The 14,868-nt window shown below is 57.3% G+C and overlaps 2 protein-coding genes across 3 annotated transcripts in view; one reads left to right on the top strand and one right to left on the bottom strand.

The window, feature by feature from the left end:
- Positions 1-27: 27 nt before the first annotated feature.
- On the top strand, positions 28-11,168 carry TBC1D20 (TBC1 domain family member 20). 2 transcript variants are annotated; one of them, XM_014956908.1, is made up of 8 exons: positions 28-165; positions 2,698-2,883; positions 4,084-4,164; positions 5,612-5,798; positions 6,596-6,697; positions 7,553-7,694; positions 8,389-8,573; positions 8,711-8,966. In XM_014956908.1, exons 1-8 carry the CDS (start codon positions 123-125, stop codon positions 8,964-8,966), a joined length of 1,182 nt encoding a protein of 393 aa, XP_014812394.1. In that variant the 5' UTR covers positions 28-122. The 2 variants fall into 2 exon arrangements, with proteins under 2 accessions (XP_014812394.1, XP_014812385.1); XM_014956899.1 differs by lacking the exon at positions 28-165 and adding an exon at positions 1,900-1,954 and having other exon boundaries at positions 8,711-11,168.
- Positions 11,169-12,136: 968 nt separating this feature from the next.
- NRSN2 (neurensin 2) overlaps positions 12,137-14,868 on the bottom strand; it is a 4,178-nt gene continuing 1,446 nt past the window's right edge. Inside the window, exons 2-3 of the mRNA XM_014955708.1 lie at positions 14,158-14,339; positions 12,137-14,028 (exon numbers count right to left, since the gene is read on the bottom strand). Coding sequence (XP_014811194.1) covers positions 13,645-14,028; positions 14,158-14,334 — 561 coding nt within the window. The 5' untranslated portion in view covers positions 14,335-14,339 and the 3' untranslated portion in view covers positions 12,137-13,644. The remainder of the gene's footprint in view (positions 14,029-14,157; positions 14,340-14,868) is intronic.

Below are 14,868 nucleotides of genomic sequence, written 5' to 3'. Positions count from 1 at the left end.
GGGGGGGAGCGGCGAGCGCCGGGGGGCGGGACCGGGACCGGAGGGCGCGGGGAGCGCCGAGCCCCAGCCCGGCCCGGTCCGGTCCGTTTTCCGACCCGGTATGCGCCGCAGCGCTCGGGAATATGGCCCGGCGGAGCCCGCCGCGCAACGGTGTCGGCGGCCACGGTAGGGGCCTGGCGGGAGGAGGGAGGAGTGGGAAGGGTGAGGAGGGGAAGCGATTTCCGTGAGGCGGGTGGGGGCTGGAGCGCCCCCTGCGGGTGCGGCGGCGCCCTCTAGCGGTGGGGCGGGGCTCGGCGCTGCGCTCGGAGCCGGTCCCGGGGGGTCCCGGTGGGCTCGGGCCTTCCCTCCCTCCTTCTCCCGCCGCCGCCGCCTCTCTGGCCCCGTTCCCCAGCGCTGGAGCGGGCTCCCCCCCCAGGCCGCGGGCAGCAGCCGGGGCTGCCGTTTCCCGACTGGAGGCCGGGCCCCTTAAACGCTCTCGGGGCTTCGTTTTTCCAGGCCGCTCATCACGGCAGTAACCGGGGGGGAGAGGGGGGGTGGTGAGACGGTGGTTCTGCAGCAGCCCCGGGGTCGGTCCGGCCTTGCCAAGCGTCGTGGAAGTGCCGGTGCTGCCCGGTGCCTGCACGTTGGGATGGCAGGGCTGGTTCCTCCCGTGGAACGGCACCCCGGTCCCGGCAGTCACCCCTCTTCAGCCCACGGAGATCCTCCGCCTTCCCCACGGGCAGGGGGTGCCGTGCTGGGGGGGTCTCCGGTGAGAACTCTTCCAGCCGCTGTTTTTAGCCCCGGGAGTGAATAAACATCCACTCGTGGCCGCTCTGGTGGAACCTTCCGTGGGGGTAGGGTTTGAAGTACGGCCCCTGTGCTCTGAGCTGGTGTTTCTGGCTCTTTTTCAAAGTGTAACTGATGTCACGAGTTTAACGTTCTGTGGGTTTGAAAATAGATATTTTTTATTCCTTTTTGTAATGCTTGCAGATATTGTCTGCTGTATTAAACATTTAAACAGTGCAAATATTGGGTTATTTGCCAGTAAATCTTAGAGGAGGAGCCTGCACTATATGCTGCTTCTTCTCACTGCTCCTTAAGTTCTTTGCGTGTGAACAGGAGTTTCTTCTTCCATAGGCTTTGTCTCCTCCTTCCCAAGGCTTTGGTATGTGACAGCCTCTGGAAGGGGATAGGGAACCACCAGCTGAGCAGAGCTGGTTCCTGTTCATGTGCAAATAACTTTGCTTGCACAAGGGGTGGGAAAGAAAACAAAAGGAAATTGTGGTCATTGCGTATTAGAAGCTTTAACGTTATGGGCAACTTGGCGTTTAGGGGCGGGTTGGAGATCTCTCCTAGGCTGTTACAGCTTGTTTTCATGTGAAAAGTGGTTAAAAAGGGTACTTTGAGAAGGGACAGCGTCCACCCCCTTGACCTACTTAGCATCTGTGCGTGAGCAGCCTGCCGTCCTGCTGCTGTCTCCTGTTCAGACGCTGCAGAAAGCTGTACTTCCAGCCAGGCTCTCACAGGCAGCTCCCCGGGAGCAGGGAGAGGGGCCGGGGCAGCGCCGAGAGGCTGGAAGTGCCACGTGGGCAGAGGAACGCGCTCCCCGAGTCGCTGCCGGGAGAGCGCGGCGTTGAGAAACAGCTGTTTCTCCATCGGGATCTTTTGATTTTTCTCCCACCTCAAATCCTATTCGGACACGTCGCTTATCAGGCAAAACCTTATTTGGATTCCCAAAAGCAGTTGGATCTGTTGGAAAAGCCTTTAGCTAAAGGCAGAGTTTGTGGCCTCATCCTGCGCTCTAGCCCCGTGGCTCCTCAACAAAGCCTTCTTAGTGGAATCTCCTCCAATGTGGGATATCAGGGGGCTCTCGGCCACCTCTCTTCTTCCTCACCTGGGTCAGCGGTGACAAATTCCACGATGTGGTGTGAAATAGTGTCCCTTCTCGGCTCCCTGGGAAGCGCTCTCGTGTCCTGTAAGTGCAATTAACCCACCCGAAACCAAAGCACTGTGTGCTTTGTGTGTTATTCCCTTCCCTCCCCGCCCCAGAGTTCATGTGCTCCACAAAATTGGTTTAATACTGGCAAACCTGTGCATATACTAGTAGCTGGGGAGTTCGTTGGGTGAGAAGTTGATATGTTTGTGATTTGTTAACTCTGGTATAATTGTGCTCTTTCCTGTGACTGTTGCTGTCTGTGGAAATGCTCGCACTTCTCCCTAGGGTGGCTGCACTCAGGAGCTGCTGCCTAGCTGGGAGTTGGTAGGAACATGAAGTCCTGGTGGTAGGAAACACTTGACACCTGAGCTGGCAGCTGCGTCAGAGAGCAAACAGTTGCAGGATGGCTTTGCACGACCGTCACGGTCCTGAATGGAGCTGTGATCTGCTGGGGAGTATGGGACCCACTCAGACAGCGGTGGTGGCTCCAGTATCAAGAGGAGCAGCAGTTGGCTCCCAGTGTGGGACCAGTGGGGTGGGTAGGGAAGCGGTGGGGGTGCCCTGCAAGCCCCCCAATGCCTGTGGAGATGGGGACAGCGAGCTGGTGGGTCACCCACGGGGGTCATCCCTAGCTTGTCCTGGCAGGATGTGTGTCAACTCTCCCCTGTCATCTCCCTTGTTGTGTGTGTGACGTCGCTCGAGTGGATTTTTCCCTCCCTGATCTGAGTTGCTCCCCCCTGTTTGCTGCCTGTCAGCTTTGCCTCTCTGTGCTCTTCTTACAGACTTTGATTCGAGGAAGAAAAGAAAAGTGGCGGAAATTTATCAGGCTCTGAACAGCGACCCCATCGACGTGGCAGCGCTCAGGCGGATGGCGATCAGCGAGGGGGGACTCTTGACGGATGAGATTCGTTGCAAAGTGTGGCCCAAGCTGCTAAGTGTTAATACAGATGACCTGCCCCCTCTTCCAGGTATGGAACAGCCTGGGCCTGGGTGCTTTGGAAGAATGACTTGGTGATCTCTGTGCGTGCTAGAGGAAGAATCGCAGAGGTTGAAGCACATACTTTCTGACCTACCTTCTCCCTGTGTACACTGGTGTGTTTCCCACCAAGCTCGTGTGCGAAGAGGACTCGTGCTGCAGCCTGAACGCTGTGGCTTCACGCACTGTGGTGTATGTAAATGGCAGATTTGGAAATACACGGCTTCCTAAAAACAACATTTCCATTGTGCTGTGAGGGTGCTATTATCTTTAGTGACAGTGATGGAAATGAGTGCTCTTTGGATGCGGTTGGTGTGGCCCCAAGCGATGTAATGGCACGCTGGTGTGTGTAACTTCATTTGCAGCAGAAAGTATCAAACTTAATTTTTGTTGCTGCCATGGAGAGGTGGCTCTGCTGAGCCCTGGCTTGGCCAAAATTCTTCCAAGCTCTCTCTTCCAGGCATAGATGAAGCAGTTTGTTGCATGTTTGGTCAGAGCAGAAGCAGGGAAAATGACCTTCCTGATGAGATACCTGCATGGTTTTTAAACCTTAGCAATGCAGAAGCTCCAGGTTCTGTGGCTTTTGCAGTCATTGTCCCCAGGACAGATTTTGTTGTTCCTGAATGTGTGGCCATTCAGAAGTGTGCATCCCCCCACGTCAGTCAAGAGCCGGATTATGTTAGATGGTCAGAGCTGCTGGAAGACAACACTTAATTTCACGTGATAGATACTTCAGTGTGCCAGCAAATTCTTTTCTCTTCTGTTTTAACTATCTTAGCTACCCGTGGGTGGAGTTTTCTTCTAAATTATTTCCATTTAATAAACTACTCTTTGTGGTCTCCACAGTGTATCATGCCTTGCTGCTGCTGAGCACGCTTTGAATTGCATGGCATAATTGTGGAGCAAAGAGCTTTCCAGGAACGCTGGGAGCGGTGTCAGTTTGAGTGTTTTTACATATGTTGTTTAAAGAAGTAAGTCTTGTTTCCCCACACTGAAGTGCTGTTAGTGTCAGAACGCACACCAGGGCTGGTGAGTGACGTATGAAAAGGCGACATACAATGGGGTGGTGTGTCTGTATGTCCAGCATCATCCTCCTGCCTCCAGCAGGGTTTCTCCTGCTCCCCTCGTCCAGATCTCTTCCAGGTACCTTTGGGCTACTCAGTGTTAATCGTTTTCCTCTTTTTCTCAACAGGAAAGGAGCTGCGAGAGGACAATAAAGATTACCAGCAAGTCTTACTGGACGTGCGGCGATCCCTGCGCCGTTTCCCACCAGGTGAGAGGGGATTCTCCTCTTCCCACTCTGCAGGGAAGAAAAGTCTATGCTGGGGGGCTCCTCCTGGCTCAGATCTTACTCGGGGGTTGCAGTAGGTGACACTTCATTGCTTTGAGAGCCTGACTTTTAGAAAGCCCTTTCCTCGTGAGCTGCTTCATTCAGCGGAGCCGTTCTGCAGCTATCGGTTTCCTTCAGCTGCCTCTGCTGGGTTTTGATGTGGCCCTTCCAAGGTTACTCTTCCCCTTCCCCTGCTGAGTCTCGTTGAACATTTGCAGCACAGAAAGGCCCAGATCCTGTGGGATCCTCACCTGTTGTGCACAGGATGGGATTAGGATAGATGGAGCACTTGAGAAATGTACCATTTGCTGCAGTTTCTTTTCGGGCGTGGTCTGGCTCAGGCAGGTTTGTCAGCTCTGACAACAAATTCTGGTGTGAAACGGTCTCAAAATGGGGCTCCTGCACTAAATTTAAGAGAACTCTGAACCTTTAGAAGCAAAATGTTTTTGCAGTTGTTTCATTCTGATGGGTGGCTGGGGCCTTGTTGTGCTATTTATAAAACATTTAATCCGGCAGCTATCTAACTCTGCGCAACAGTCCTCGGTTCTGGCCAGAAGCTGCTCCCTCCCTTCTGCTGCGTTTATTTTGCGTAAACAGTTGATTCACTCTTGATTCTCTTTCGAGTGCGGATGCTGTGTGCAAGCCTGATTCCTGAAGGGTCTGCTGGTATGGATTTTTTTTGCCCTTGAATGGCAGCCTCCTGCCTATTTTTAGACGCATTAGTGAAGCAAGGGAAAGGGAGAACTTTGTCATTGCAGGATCTCCGCTGGGACTTTCTACTTGGCCTTTGGGCATTTTATCTGTTGACAAGGACTGCCAGGAACTGGCTGCAGCTGTGCATGGCAGGAACAATGTTTTTCCTGTGACATCCTGTCCCTAAACACATGTTGTTAGCAGGGGACCGATACAAAGTTTTGGCGATAGTGGCCTTGCAATCTGATGCAGTTGGCGCGGTTTCTGTGAAAGTGGGTCCTGTTTAATTTTTTCCTAGAACCCCTGGGAAATTAAAAATGATTAAAATGTCCTCAGCAGTGCTGGATGTGCAGCACAACTCACGCTTTGCAGCACTGTACAAACCTCAGTAAACCCTGCTCCCGTCCTCCACGGGGACTTCCTCGCAGGTAGAGGCACTGCAGCTCCAAAGGTTAAACAACCTGACAACTGGACAGCTTCCCCCGGGCCACCAGAGTTTTGGGGGACAAGATTAGGGTGTGGGATATTTTTTTCTAGTAGTTTTACCTCCCTCCCCTTTGCACCACATCCCTTGGGATCAGGTGGGTCGGTAAATGCACAGATCCTCTCCTTGCGTACTGCAGCTGTGTTTGCTGCCGTGGCACGTCCCGGTAGGTGACACAGCCTGTCCCACCACCACCTGATGCTGTCCCCACAGGGATGCCAGATGACCAGAGGGAAGGCTTGCAGGAGGAGCTCATTGATATTATCCTCCACGTCCTCAAGCGCAACCCCCAGCTGCACTACTACCAGGGCTACCATGACATCGTGGTCACCTTCCTCCTGGTGGTGGGGGACAGACTGGCCACAGCTCTGGTGGAAAAGCTCTCCACGCATCATCTCAGGTACTCGGCGGGCTCAGCTGGGAGGAAGGAGCTGACTGTGTGTCCTCAGGCTGTGGGGACACCTGTGCAGATGGGGCTGACCTAGAAGGGGAGCCTGGAAGGCAGAGCCTTGGGTTAAGGTCGGCTGCCTGTCATGTCCGTACCCAGAGGGCTGCTGTGAGAGAGAGAGCAGCGTGACCACACGATAACACGTGGCCTTGCAGCGAATTGTGCTCTGGGGAAGGGATAATTGAAGGCTGTCAGTTAATTTGTAGCATCTCTTGAAGTTGAAAAAGCCGACGCACATGCATTATTCATAGTTCTCTGGCCGTCTCTGCTGTCAGGGCCTCTGTGGCTCCCGGGGGCTGGCTCAGGACGATGCCTCCCACTTGGCCTCACACAGCCCTGGGCAGCGTGGTCTGAGCCCCAAGTCAAATAACTCTCCTGTTTGTGCACTGAAGTGAGAACAAGCCTTCAGCTGGGGAGTGGTTTGGGGGGATTCTCCCTCCTCTCCCAGGTGGGGAGTTAGTTTTTAGATGCTGAAAAGCTTTTATGGTTTGTGCATGCACTACAGCAAAATAAGAAGTGTCAGCTGACACCAGTGTGATCTGGCTCCGGGTTTTCTGTGCAGATTAGCCCTGTGTGTCCCAGATAGGTAGGAAGGGGGCTGTGCCAAATAGAATTCCTCGGGGCTGGGGGCCACCCTGCCAGCAAAGCTGTTTATTGCGAGTACGTTTATTTACCTTCTGGTTGCCTCCCTGGAGGGAGAGCTCTCTGACGTGGTTGCTTGACAGAGTTTCTCTTAAATCTTTCCTCAGGGATTTTATGGACCCAACGATGGATAATACCAAGCACATTTTGAATTACCTGATGCCCATCATAGACCAGGTGAACCCTGAGGTGCATGACTTCATGCAGAGGTACGCAGACGTTCCCTCCGAGCCCCATAGCTCTCCCCTGCCACTCTCATGTTACTGTTCATGGGGCTGTTCACCAGCCTGTCCCCAGCAACACAGTGGCTTATTCAGAGTGAGTCAACACAGCCCACAGCTAACGGTGACAGTCTGAAGCCATGTGGCACTCTGTCCAAGCATACCCTCAAGCTGCCTGTCTTGAAGGGGTTTAAATGGTGTCGTCTTCACTCCAGTGGTCTGCAGTCTGTATCAGAAAGGCTGGGGGATTGCAGACAGCATCATGCAAAGCTGCCACAGCTGCTTTACCTGCCCAGTTTTGTGGTGCTGTTGCCTTGCTGTAGTTTGTTGCTAGCTCTGGGGATAATTCCCAGGTTGTGCAATAGGGACACACAAGTGGAGTGCAGGCAGAATAAAGCAGAAGCAGGAAGGTAAGTGGGAAGGTTCAGTCCAGAGTCCTTTTCTGAGCAAGTGGGTCTGTCTTTGGGTACCAATCTTGGTTGCAAACTGCCAAAAGTTAATAAACCCTTACAATTGAACAGGAATCTGAGAAATTGAATGTTCTGTGGGACTTCATTGTCCTCAGGTCAGTGTGCCAGTGACATGGTACATCACATATATGGGTTCTCCTGAAAGCAGGCCATTTGGACCTAAACTGTGGACCCTACTGGATATGAAACAAGCAGTAATTTGCCTTGTGGTTGTAGCAGAGGTGCAGTTCATGGATCTGGCCTGAGCTCTGATTGCTCTGCCGATAGCCAGATCTGTCTCCCCTCCCAGGTGTGGGGGTGTGGTGCAGGAATTGCCCAGGAGCATTTCAGTGCTGTTTCCACGCTGATCTAACAGCGCTTTCTCTCTGTGCAGTGCGGAGGTGGGAACCATCTTTGCTCTCAGCTGGCTGATCACCTGGTTCGGGCACGTTTTGTCTGACTTCAGGCACGTTGTGCGATTATATGACTTCTTCCTGGCTTGTCATCCACTGATGCCCATTTATTTTGCTGCTGTGGTAAGTATTAGCCAGAGGTGGTAGCGGGGTTAACCGTTGTGTGGTGGGGTAGTTTGGGGCTGCAGAGGGAGGCTGGCAAACCCAGTGCTGCTGCTGCCCCCAGCTGCACCCCACTCTACACGGGACCCCAAGGCCAGCAATCCTGGGATCCAGGATCGCTCGGGGCAGCGTAGGGGTGTGCAGATCTGCAGGCTGGTCCAGTTCAGAGCCGTGGAGGCAGCATGACCTGGTGTTTTTCTTTGCTTTCATGTGCTGGCCCTGCTGCTGGGTACTTGTTTGAGTCCTGGGGACCCTGTCTGGCTGGGGGCAGCTCTGCGCTGTGTGTCCATCTACTCTTTCCCTCTGCCCTTTCTCCTTTAGGGGGTCCAAATAAATCTCTGAGGGCAAGCTGCAGAGTCAAGCCCTGCGAGGTTCTGCCCATGTCTCTGACCTGCCAGTAGCAGGCTCTGCTCAGAAGACAGATAGAACTAACCAGAAAGGGGCTTTCCACGTCCTCAGAGTCTTGGGAAGGGTTTGGCTCTTCTCTTCCCAGACAGGGATTGCTTTGCTGCAGCGTGTCCCCTTGAGGAAGGGCAGGTCCTTCAGCCAGAAGCGAAATGTTTGTCTCTTCCGGCTCTGAAGCGGGTGCTGGCCAGTGACAGGGAGTTGTCCCCACTTCCCCAGCTGTCCTCAGTGCTCTCACTCCTCTCTGCAGATCGTGCTGCACCGGGAGCAGGAAGTTCTGGACTGCGAGTGCGACATGGCGTCTGTCCACCACCTCCTGTCCCAGATCCCCCAGGACCTTCCTTACGAGACTCTGATCAGCAAAGCTGGGGACCTTTTTGTCCAGTTCCCACCATCTGAACTTGCCAGGGAGGCAGCTCAGCAGCAGGCTGAACGGTGAGTGTGGGGCAGCCCATGTGTTCTGTACATCCCCCTGCCAGGTCTTGCTTCCTCAGGAAGATCTTCCTCCCTTGCAGGAGGCTGGTCCCACAGGTGAGCCAGGGACACTCCTTGACCAGTTTCTTCTCTTGCAGAACTGCGGCTTCCACTTTTAAGGACTTTGAGTTGGCGTCAGTGCAGCAGAGACCAGACACTGTGTTGAGGCAGCGCTTCAGGGAGCGGCCCCGAGGGGAGGAACGGACAAAATCCATCTTGACAAAGCCAAGGACCAACCGCTTTGTCAAGCTGGCGGTGATGGGGCTGACGGTCGCGCTGGGAGCAGCTGCCCTGGCCGTGGTGAAGAGCGCCCTGGAGTGGGCACCCAAGTTTGAACTGCAGATTTTTCCCTGAAGCCAGAGGAAGGGCCTTCCCTGTCACCGCTGTCCTTCCCCGGCGGGAAGGAGTGATTTTTTTTGATGAAAGGACATGTCCGGAAACAATCTCTCTGAAGATTATTTTCTATTCTTGCTGCGTCCTGTGACGCCTTTGGCCTTTGCGACAGAGACTGATGGGAACCAGCCCAACAGGATTGTTCCCCACATCGATGCTCACCTTGTTCTCTCCTCCCTGTGCAGGGGTGAGCAAACGGGCCACCATCTCGTGAGGAACTGGAGGTATGGACGAGTCAGGCTCCTCAGACTACGCTCAGGTGACTGTACGAGTGGAGAGCTGTGCATGGGCTATGCTGAAACGATCCCGTGTTCTCTCTTAGGGTTAATTAGCGTGAGCGAGGACAAATCCTCACCTGGAGGAGGGTGTCACAGCAGGGTTTGGCCTGGGTGCATGTGTGTGTGTGTGGGCGAGGGGCTGTTACACTCCTGAGGGGCAGGGGAGCCCTCTGGCTCTGAGTCGCTCCTGTCTGCAGGCTGCCAGCACACCCTGCCATCTGCTTTCAGCTTCACTGGTGGCCCAACCCTTCCCTTTCCTGTAGGCAACCTCTGAGTAGAGCCAAACCTATCACAAACCCCTGCCAGCGCCCTGCCATGAGGTTGCTTCCAGCCTGTAATACTCCCTGACTCCTTTTGCTTCCTCATCCTTGCAGCCTGATCTGTTTATGGGAGAAGGGCAGGGGACAGGAGCAGACCCCTGGGACTACCAGAGGGAGCTTAGCTCTCGGTCACTGGGGCTCCTTCGGTGGCAGTAGCACGATTGTATCTTAGGTCAGTGAGGTGAAAGACAAGTGTTGCTTGCTCTGCCCGAGGTATGTGCTGTCACGTGCCAGAGTGCGTCACCACGAGAGTTAGTGGCACCAGAAACACCTCTAGCAGACTTTTTACATTCCTGGAAGCAGGCTCTGAAGCAGAGGAAGGCTTTTTCCACCTTGAGAAACAGTCTGCACAGCACAGAAGTCATTGTGGTAGGAAATCTGTCTTATATCTCCCCCATGAGCCCATCAACCTTCAGTGTCATCCCTTGGAATAACCCAAGTGAGGGAGTTTCCCAGAAAGGCCACCCCCCACCCCTGCATAGCTCCCATTTCCCCACCCAGTCCCCTTAACAGTCCCAATGCTCCCTGCCCTCCAAGCTAAGCAGCAAATCCTTCCAGACAACTCGGTGTCTCCCTGAGACAAAGCCAATAGACACTATATGCCTCTACCTCTCCCCTGAGCTGCTAAACCTCCCGCAAGTGCCCTTACCTGTCCCTTAACAGCTCCTGCCCCGCTCCCCCGCTGTTGCTGTGTTGTGCCCAAAGCCATCTGTGCCATGCCCAGGGGCTGCACACCTGAAAGTTGGGTGTTGGTTGAAGAGTTAGGGATTTCAGGATAGAGAAGAAAACTCGTGCCCTGCAAAGCTCAGCCCCCTCCTGTCCCAACCCCCTGCTTGGCAATTCTTAACCGCCTTTTGGGTAAGTTCTAGGTTGCCCCATGGTGCCCTCAGTCTTGGAGAAGCCTTTTTGACCACTGGGCTGGCCAGAGGACATGTGGGCAGTTGTCACGCCTGACCATATGGAAACCAGTGTTTCCATAACGCTCTGAGCAGAGGAGTTTCCTTTGCCTCTGCAGGCTGAAAGCCGGAGTGTGGGAATGTGCTCGGCAGGGCAGTGAGACCTGTTCCCTCTGCTCCTCGCTGGTGCCAGCAGCTGGCTCCACGCCACTGGTGAGACCCGGGGGCTTGCTCAGGGGCCTCCTCTCCCAGCGTGGTTGAAGGCAGAATCAGTTTCTGGGCCCTCAGTGCCTCCCCGGGGCAGCAGCAGCGTTGGACGAAGGGCTGGGTGACTTAGCACTTTAGAAACTTGTGGTGCAGGAGAGTCTGTGGTGGCTGCGGTGACCTGGGGCTGCTGCTGGAGGTCCTGGGGACCCCTCTGTACACTCCCCCACTGCCCTGAAGGAGGGGATGGCTGGAGCCCCCACCCCGAGGGGAAACCCCTGTGGACCCCCAACTCTCTGGCCATGATGCACTTTAGTTCCTGTGTTGTCCCCGGGGGAGGAAGGTCCTGGGAGGAGGTGGTCGCTGTGGGTGCTTCAGTTACTCTGTACAAAGACTTATACATACCCGTGTAAATGCAGATTTGTACAAACCCTATAACTGTAAAATAAACAGTTACTTAACACACTTCCTTCCCTTCCCCTGTGCTGGCAAGGGCCGTGACGTGGAGCCGGGGATGCCAGATCTGCTCTGGTGGCACCCCGTGGCCTGGCACTGGCACGTCCCCTCAGCAGCCAGGCCAGCTCTGTGGTCACTGACCCGCGTGGCCTCGTGCCCGGCATTCCCCGTGGGAAGAGGAGCAGGAGTGGAGCCAAACGGTGCTTGCGTGCCCCGCTCGCTGCTCTCCTTCCATCTGCCCGCCTTTGGTCAGACGCCAGGACTTGCACGTGCTGTGGGTTCTCCGTGGTGTCCCCCCCCGGCATCAGCAGCACGGTGGGCAGAGGGGGGCTGTAAATAGCCTGACCTCCCAGCCCCTTTTGCACCCCGGGCCGGGTGCCCGCCTGCCGGGAGGAGATCCCTGGGCACAGCCAGGGCACGGTGCCCATCGGTGGAGGCTCGGCCATCACCGCTTTCCCCGAGCAGCCTCCAGCAGCCGGGCACGCTCCGATGAGCCGGGCTGACGCAGCCGCCTTCCCCGGGCTGGGAACGGGCTTTGTTGGCAGCACGGGGCTGGCGGCTGTATTTACCACATCGGGCCAGGGCTATTTTTAGTTTCCTGTGGCTTCCTTGCTGGGAGTGATATTTTTTTTTTCTCAAAGCCCTTTGGGAGGAACACGAAGGCCGAAGTTTGCAGGATTGGGGAGGGGGGGCACGATGGGGGCTCAGCAGGTTGGAGAGTGGGCAGGGCTGAGGTTTTACGGTGACGGGAGGCTCAGAGCTATCACTGCACCCTTCCTGCAGCGTGGGCTTTTCTTGCTGTGATAAGATGATGCCCAGCTCTGGCTGCCAGTGTGCCCTGGCCAGAGCCAGGATCAGCGAGTCCAGCACCATCCAAGGGGTTAAATAACAATACACTCCCTCATGTGCTGGCACAGAGGGATGGCCAGGTCCCTTTGGGACTCAGTAGAGAGAACAGCCCACGGGGAAATGTCACACATCTTTTATTTACCCCAAAAGAGCAAAAACAGGGAAAGGGTGCTGTGTGCGAATACCCAGGTGCCTCCCAGGTGCTGCAGCGTGGGTGCAGCCTGGCACGGGCTGGGCACAGCTCCAGCAGGATGTACAGCCTGGTGGCCACCGTGGCCGGCAATCTGGGGTCACCGCACACAGGGGTGGCACACGGGGCTGTGGGGTTTTGGCCCTGCCGGCTCAGGGCTGTCCTGACGCTCCTCCATGTGCTTCCTCCTGGGCTGGATCCAGGCTGAGCTACACAGCCACCAGCTCCTGTCCCATCAGGTCACTCCCTGCTGTGGCTGATGCCACTGTGAGCCCAGTTGCAACATCCCGGCCTGGCCCAGCTCCTCTTCCTCCCTCCCCCTGCCTGCTCTGCCACCCTGCCCACCTCCCTGTGCATGACCCCAGCACCCCACAAAGGCATGGAGACAGGCCCTTCTCCCACTCTCCACCCTGGTCCCTGGCCAAGGGGATGGCTGCTCCTGCCCTGCTGCCCCTGAGCCTGGCTGGTGTTATCAGGTCTGGCCCAGGGTGACCGGAGGAGCTGCCAGATGCCACCAGCTCATCCATGGCATGGTCATGCTCTGGTCCTGCTGCTGCAGAAGGCAGCGTGGGGACAAGCCAGTGTGCCAGGCTAAGGCTGAGCTGCTCGCTCGGCTTTCTTGAGGACACAGGGCCAAACTGGAGGAATGGGAGGCAGAGTTTGGGGCCCTGGCACCCCCATGGTGCCCACTACAGCTGGCTTGTGCCAGCAGTGGGTGGGTACCCCCGGGTTCCTGCACACCAGGGATGCTGGGTGTGCTGCACAACGCCTCCCTATTTCTGGGGGAGGGATGCAAGGCCCTGGAGGGTCCTGGCCTCGGGGAGACATGGGACAGGAGCCTTATAGCACCGGGGAGCGTGGGCAGCCCCTGGGCGAGTGGCAGGGACAACTCCAGGTGGTCCCTGCTCCCAGAGTGATGCTGGTCTCCAAGCACGGCCCAACACACAGCGAGGACCCTCCCACTGAGACACAGCAGCACCCCGGGGTGTCTCAGGGGAGCTGAGATGTTGGTGGCCAGGGCAGGTGGTGCACGGGGCTGCGCTGGGCTGGCAGGAGAGGGCACACAGAGCCACGTGTCCCCTGGGTGCCCACCGCTGTGCTCAGCCACCAGCGATGGCCTCAGCCACCTCCCGCAGGGAAACTGGGCCCAAATGGTTTCATTCCCCGGTTCTGATCCGATTACACAACAAGTGAGGTGCTGCTGGCGGTGGCCACCGTGACAAACCCTCGCGGGGTTTCTGACACAGACACAGCAACAGCCACTGAGCCACCGGCAAAGGGATCCATGGCGTCTTTACTGAGTGGCAGCAGCTGCAGAAGTGGGGCTGTGGGGGACAGTGGGACGTGGTGGCCACGCCAGGGCTGAGCCAGATGCTTGCCACAAACCAGGTCCAGGTGGTCCAGCCAGCTCCCAGTGTGCAGCACAGCTTGACCCCGTGTTGGGCATCAGGTGTCCCGGCGGGGCTGGACGCCGTGAAGGTGGGAGATGCCGAAGGGCACCGCTGTCCCCAGGGGGGTGAAGGTGGTGGGGGTGCACAATGGGGGGCTGCCACGCAGGATGGGTGAGAGCTGCTGCTCCTCTTCCTGGAGGCGGCGCGGGGCCAGCGCGCAGGAGAGGAGCCCGATGGCGCCCAGTGCCCCGGCCGCCGCGCACAGCGCCGTGCCCACCAGCCGGCACGTCCCCAGCGCGTGGTTGTACCGCACCGCCTGCACGTCCAGCACCACGAACTCCTCCTCCCTGATCCCTTCCAGCTTGGGGGGCACCAGGGAGCCCGTAGCCAGTGCGGCGGCCCCCACAAGCAGGAACAGGGTCCCCGTGGAGAGGCTCACCTGGGGACAGGGGCGCAGGGTTCAAGGTCGGCATCAGCCTCCCAAATGTCATGGCAGGATGCACCCTGTGCAGGGTGAGGGCGGGGGGGTGCATCTCTGGGGGAAACACGGGGTTTTGGGGTCTCTTACCTTCCAGATAAGGGGGGCCCAGGCTCCATGATGTGAGGACCCATCCCTGTCCCCATCAGGGCTGGCCCCAGCGCAGTCCTCGTAGAAGAGGTGGAGGTAGGAGCGGACCCCGTACCACTTCCCCTGTGCCACGCTGGGCCCGCGGCCGCAGGTGCAATTGGGCTCACGGGTGGGCATCGGGCCTGGGGGGGCACAGGGGGGGACAGGATGGGCCATGGGGAGGGCGACAGGACCCACAGCAAGCCCTCATGGGGCTGGGTCAACTCCTGCCCTTGCCCCTGGGGTGCAGAGCAGGGAACGGAGCACAGTGATGGATGCACCCCCACCCCCCCCATACAGGGACCATTGCCTGTTTTGGGGACCACCAAGAGGGACCCCAAAAGCTTCACCCCCTCACAACCCAGCCTGTCCAGGGGCAGATCTAGACCCCGCACGGCCCCCGCACAGCCCCGCCGCCGCGGTGGCAGGATCAGGCCCAACATCAGGCCATCGGCAGCCACCCAATCGCCGGCGATGGGGAAGGAGGGGCGGTGGCGGGGAGGGATGCGGGGCCCGCTGGCTTGCGGGGGACACTGGGACACGGCCACCACATTGCGGGGACAAGGCCAGCGCGTCCCCTCCCCTGCCGCCTGCCCAGGGGATGGGGCATTGCCATGGGAACTGCCTGCTCAGCCCCTGCCCGGGCAGCCCCGCAGCATGGCGGGGGGGGGG

The sequence above is a fragment of the Calidris pugnax genome, unplaced genomic scaffold, assembly GCF_001431845.1.
Source record: "Calidris pugnax isolate Ruff unplaced genomic scaffold, ASM143184v1 scaffold50, whole genome shotgun sequence".
NCBI classification, from domain to species: domain Eukaryota; kingdom Metazoa; phylum Chordata; class Aves; order Charadriiformes; family Scolopacidae; genus Calidris; species Calidris pugnax.
This window is presented reverse-complemented; position numbering and strand designations above follow the sequence as displayed.

What these genes read in the sequence shown, in the direction of transcription:
- TBC1D20 (XM_014956899.1), top strand. Translation starts at nt 1,900, where the DNA reads ATGTGGTGTGAAATAGTGTCCCTTCTCGGCTCCCTGGGAAGCGCTCTC. An exon ending in GGGAAGCGCTCTCGTGTCCT is followed by an intron (nt 1,955 to 2,697) that starts GTAAGTGCAATT and finishes CTCTTCTTACAG; the next exon opens with ACTTTGATTCGAGGAAGAAA. An exon ending in CCATTTATTTTGCTGCTGTG is followed by an intron (nt 7,695 to 8,388) that starts GTAAGTATTAGC and finishes TCCTCTCTGCAG; the next exon opens with ATCGTGCTGCACCGGGAGCA.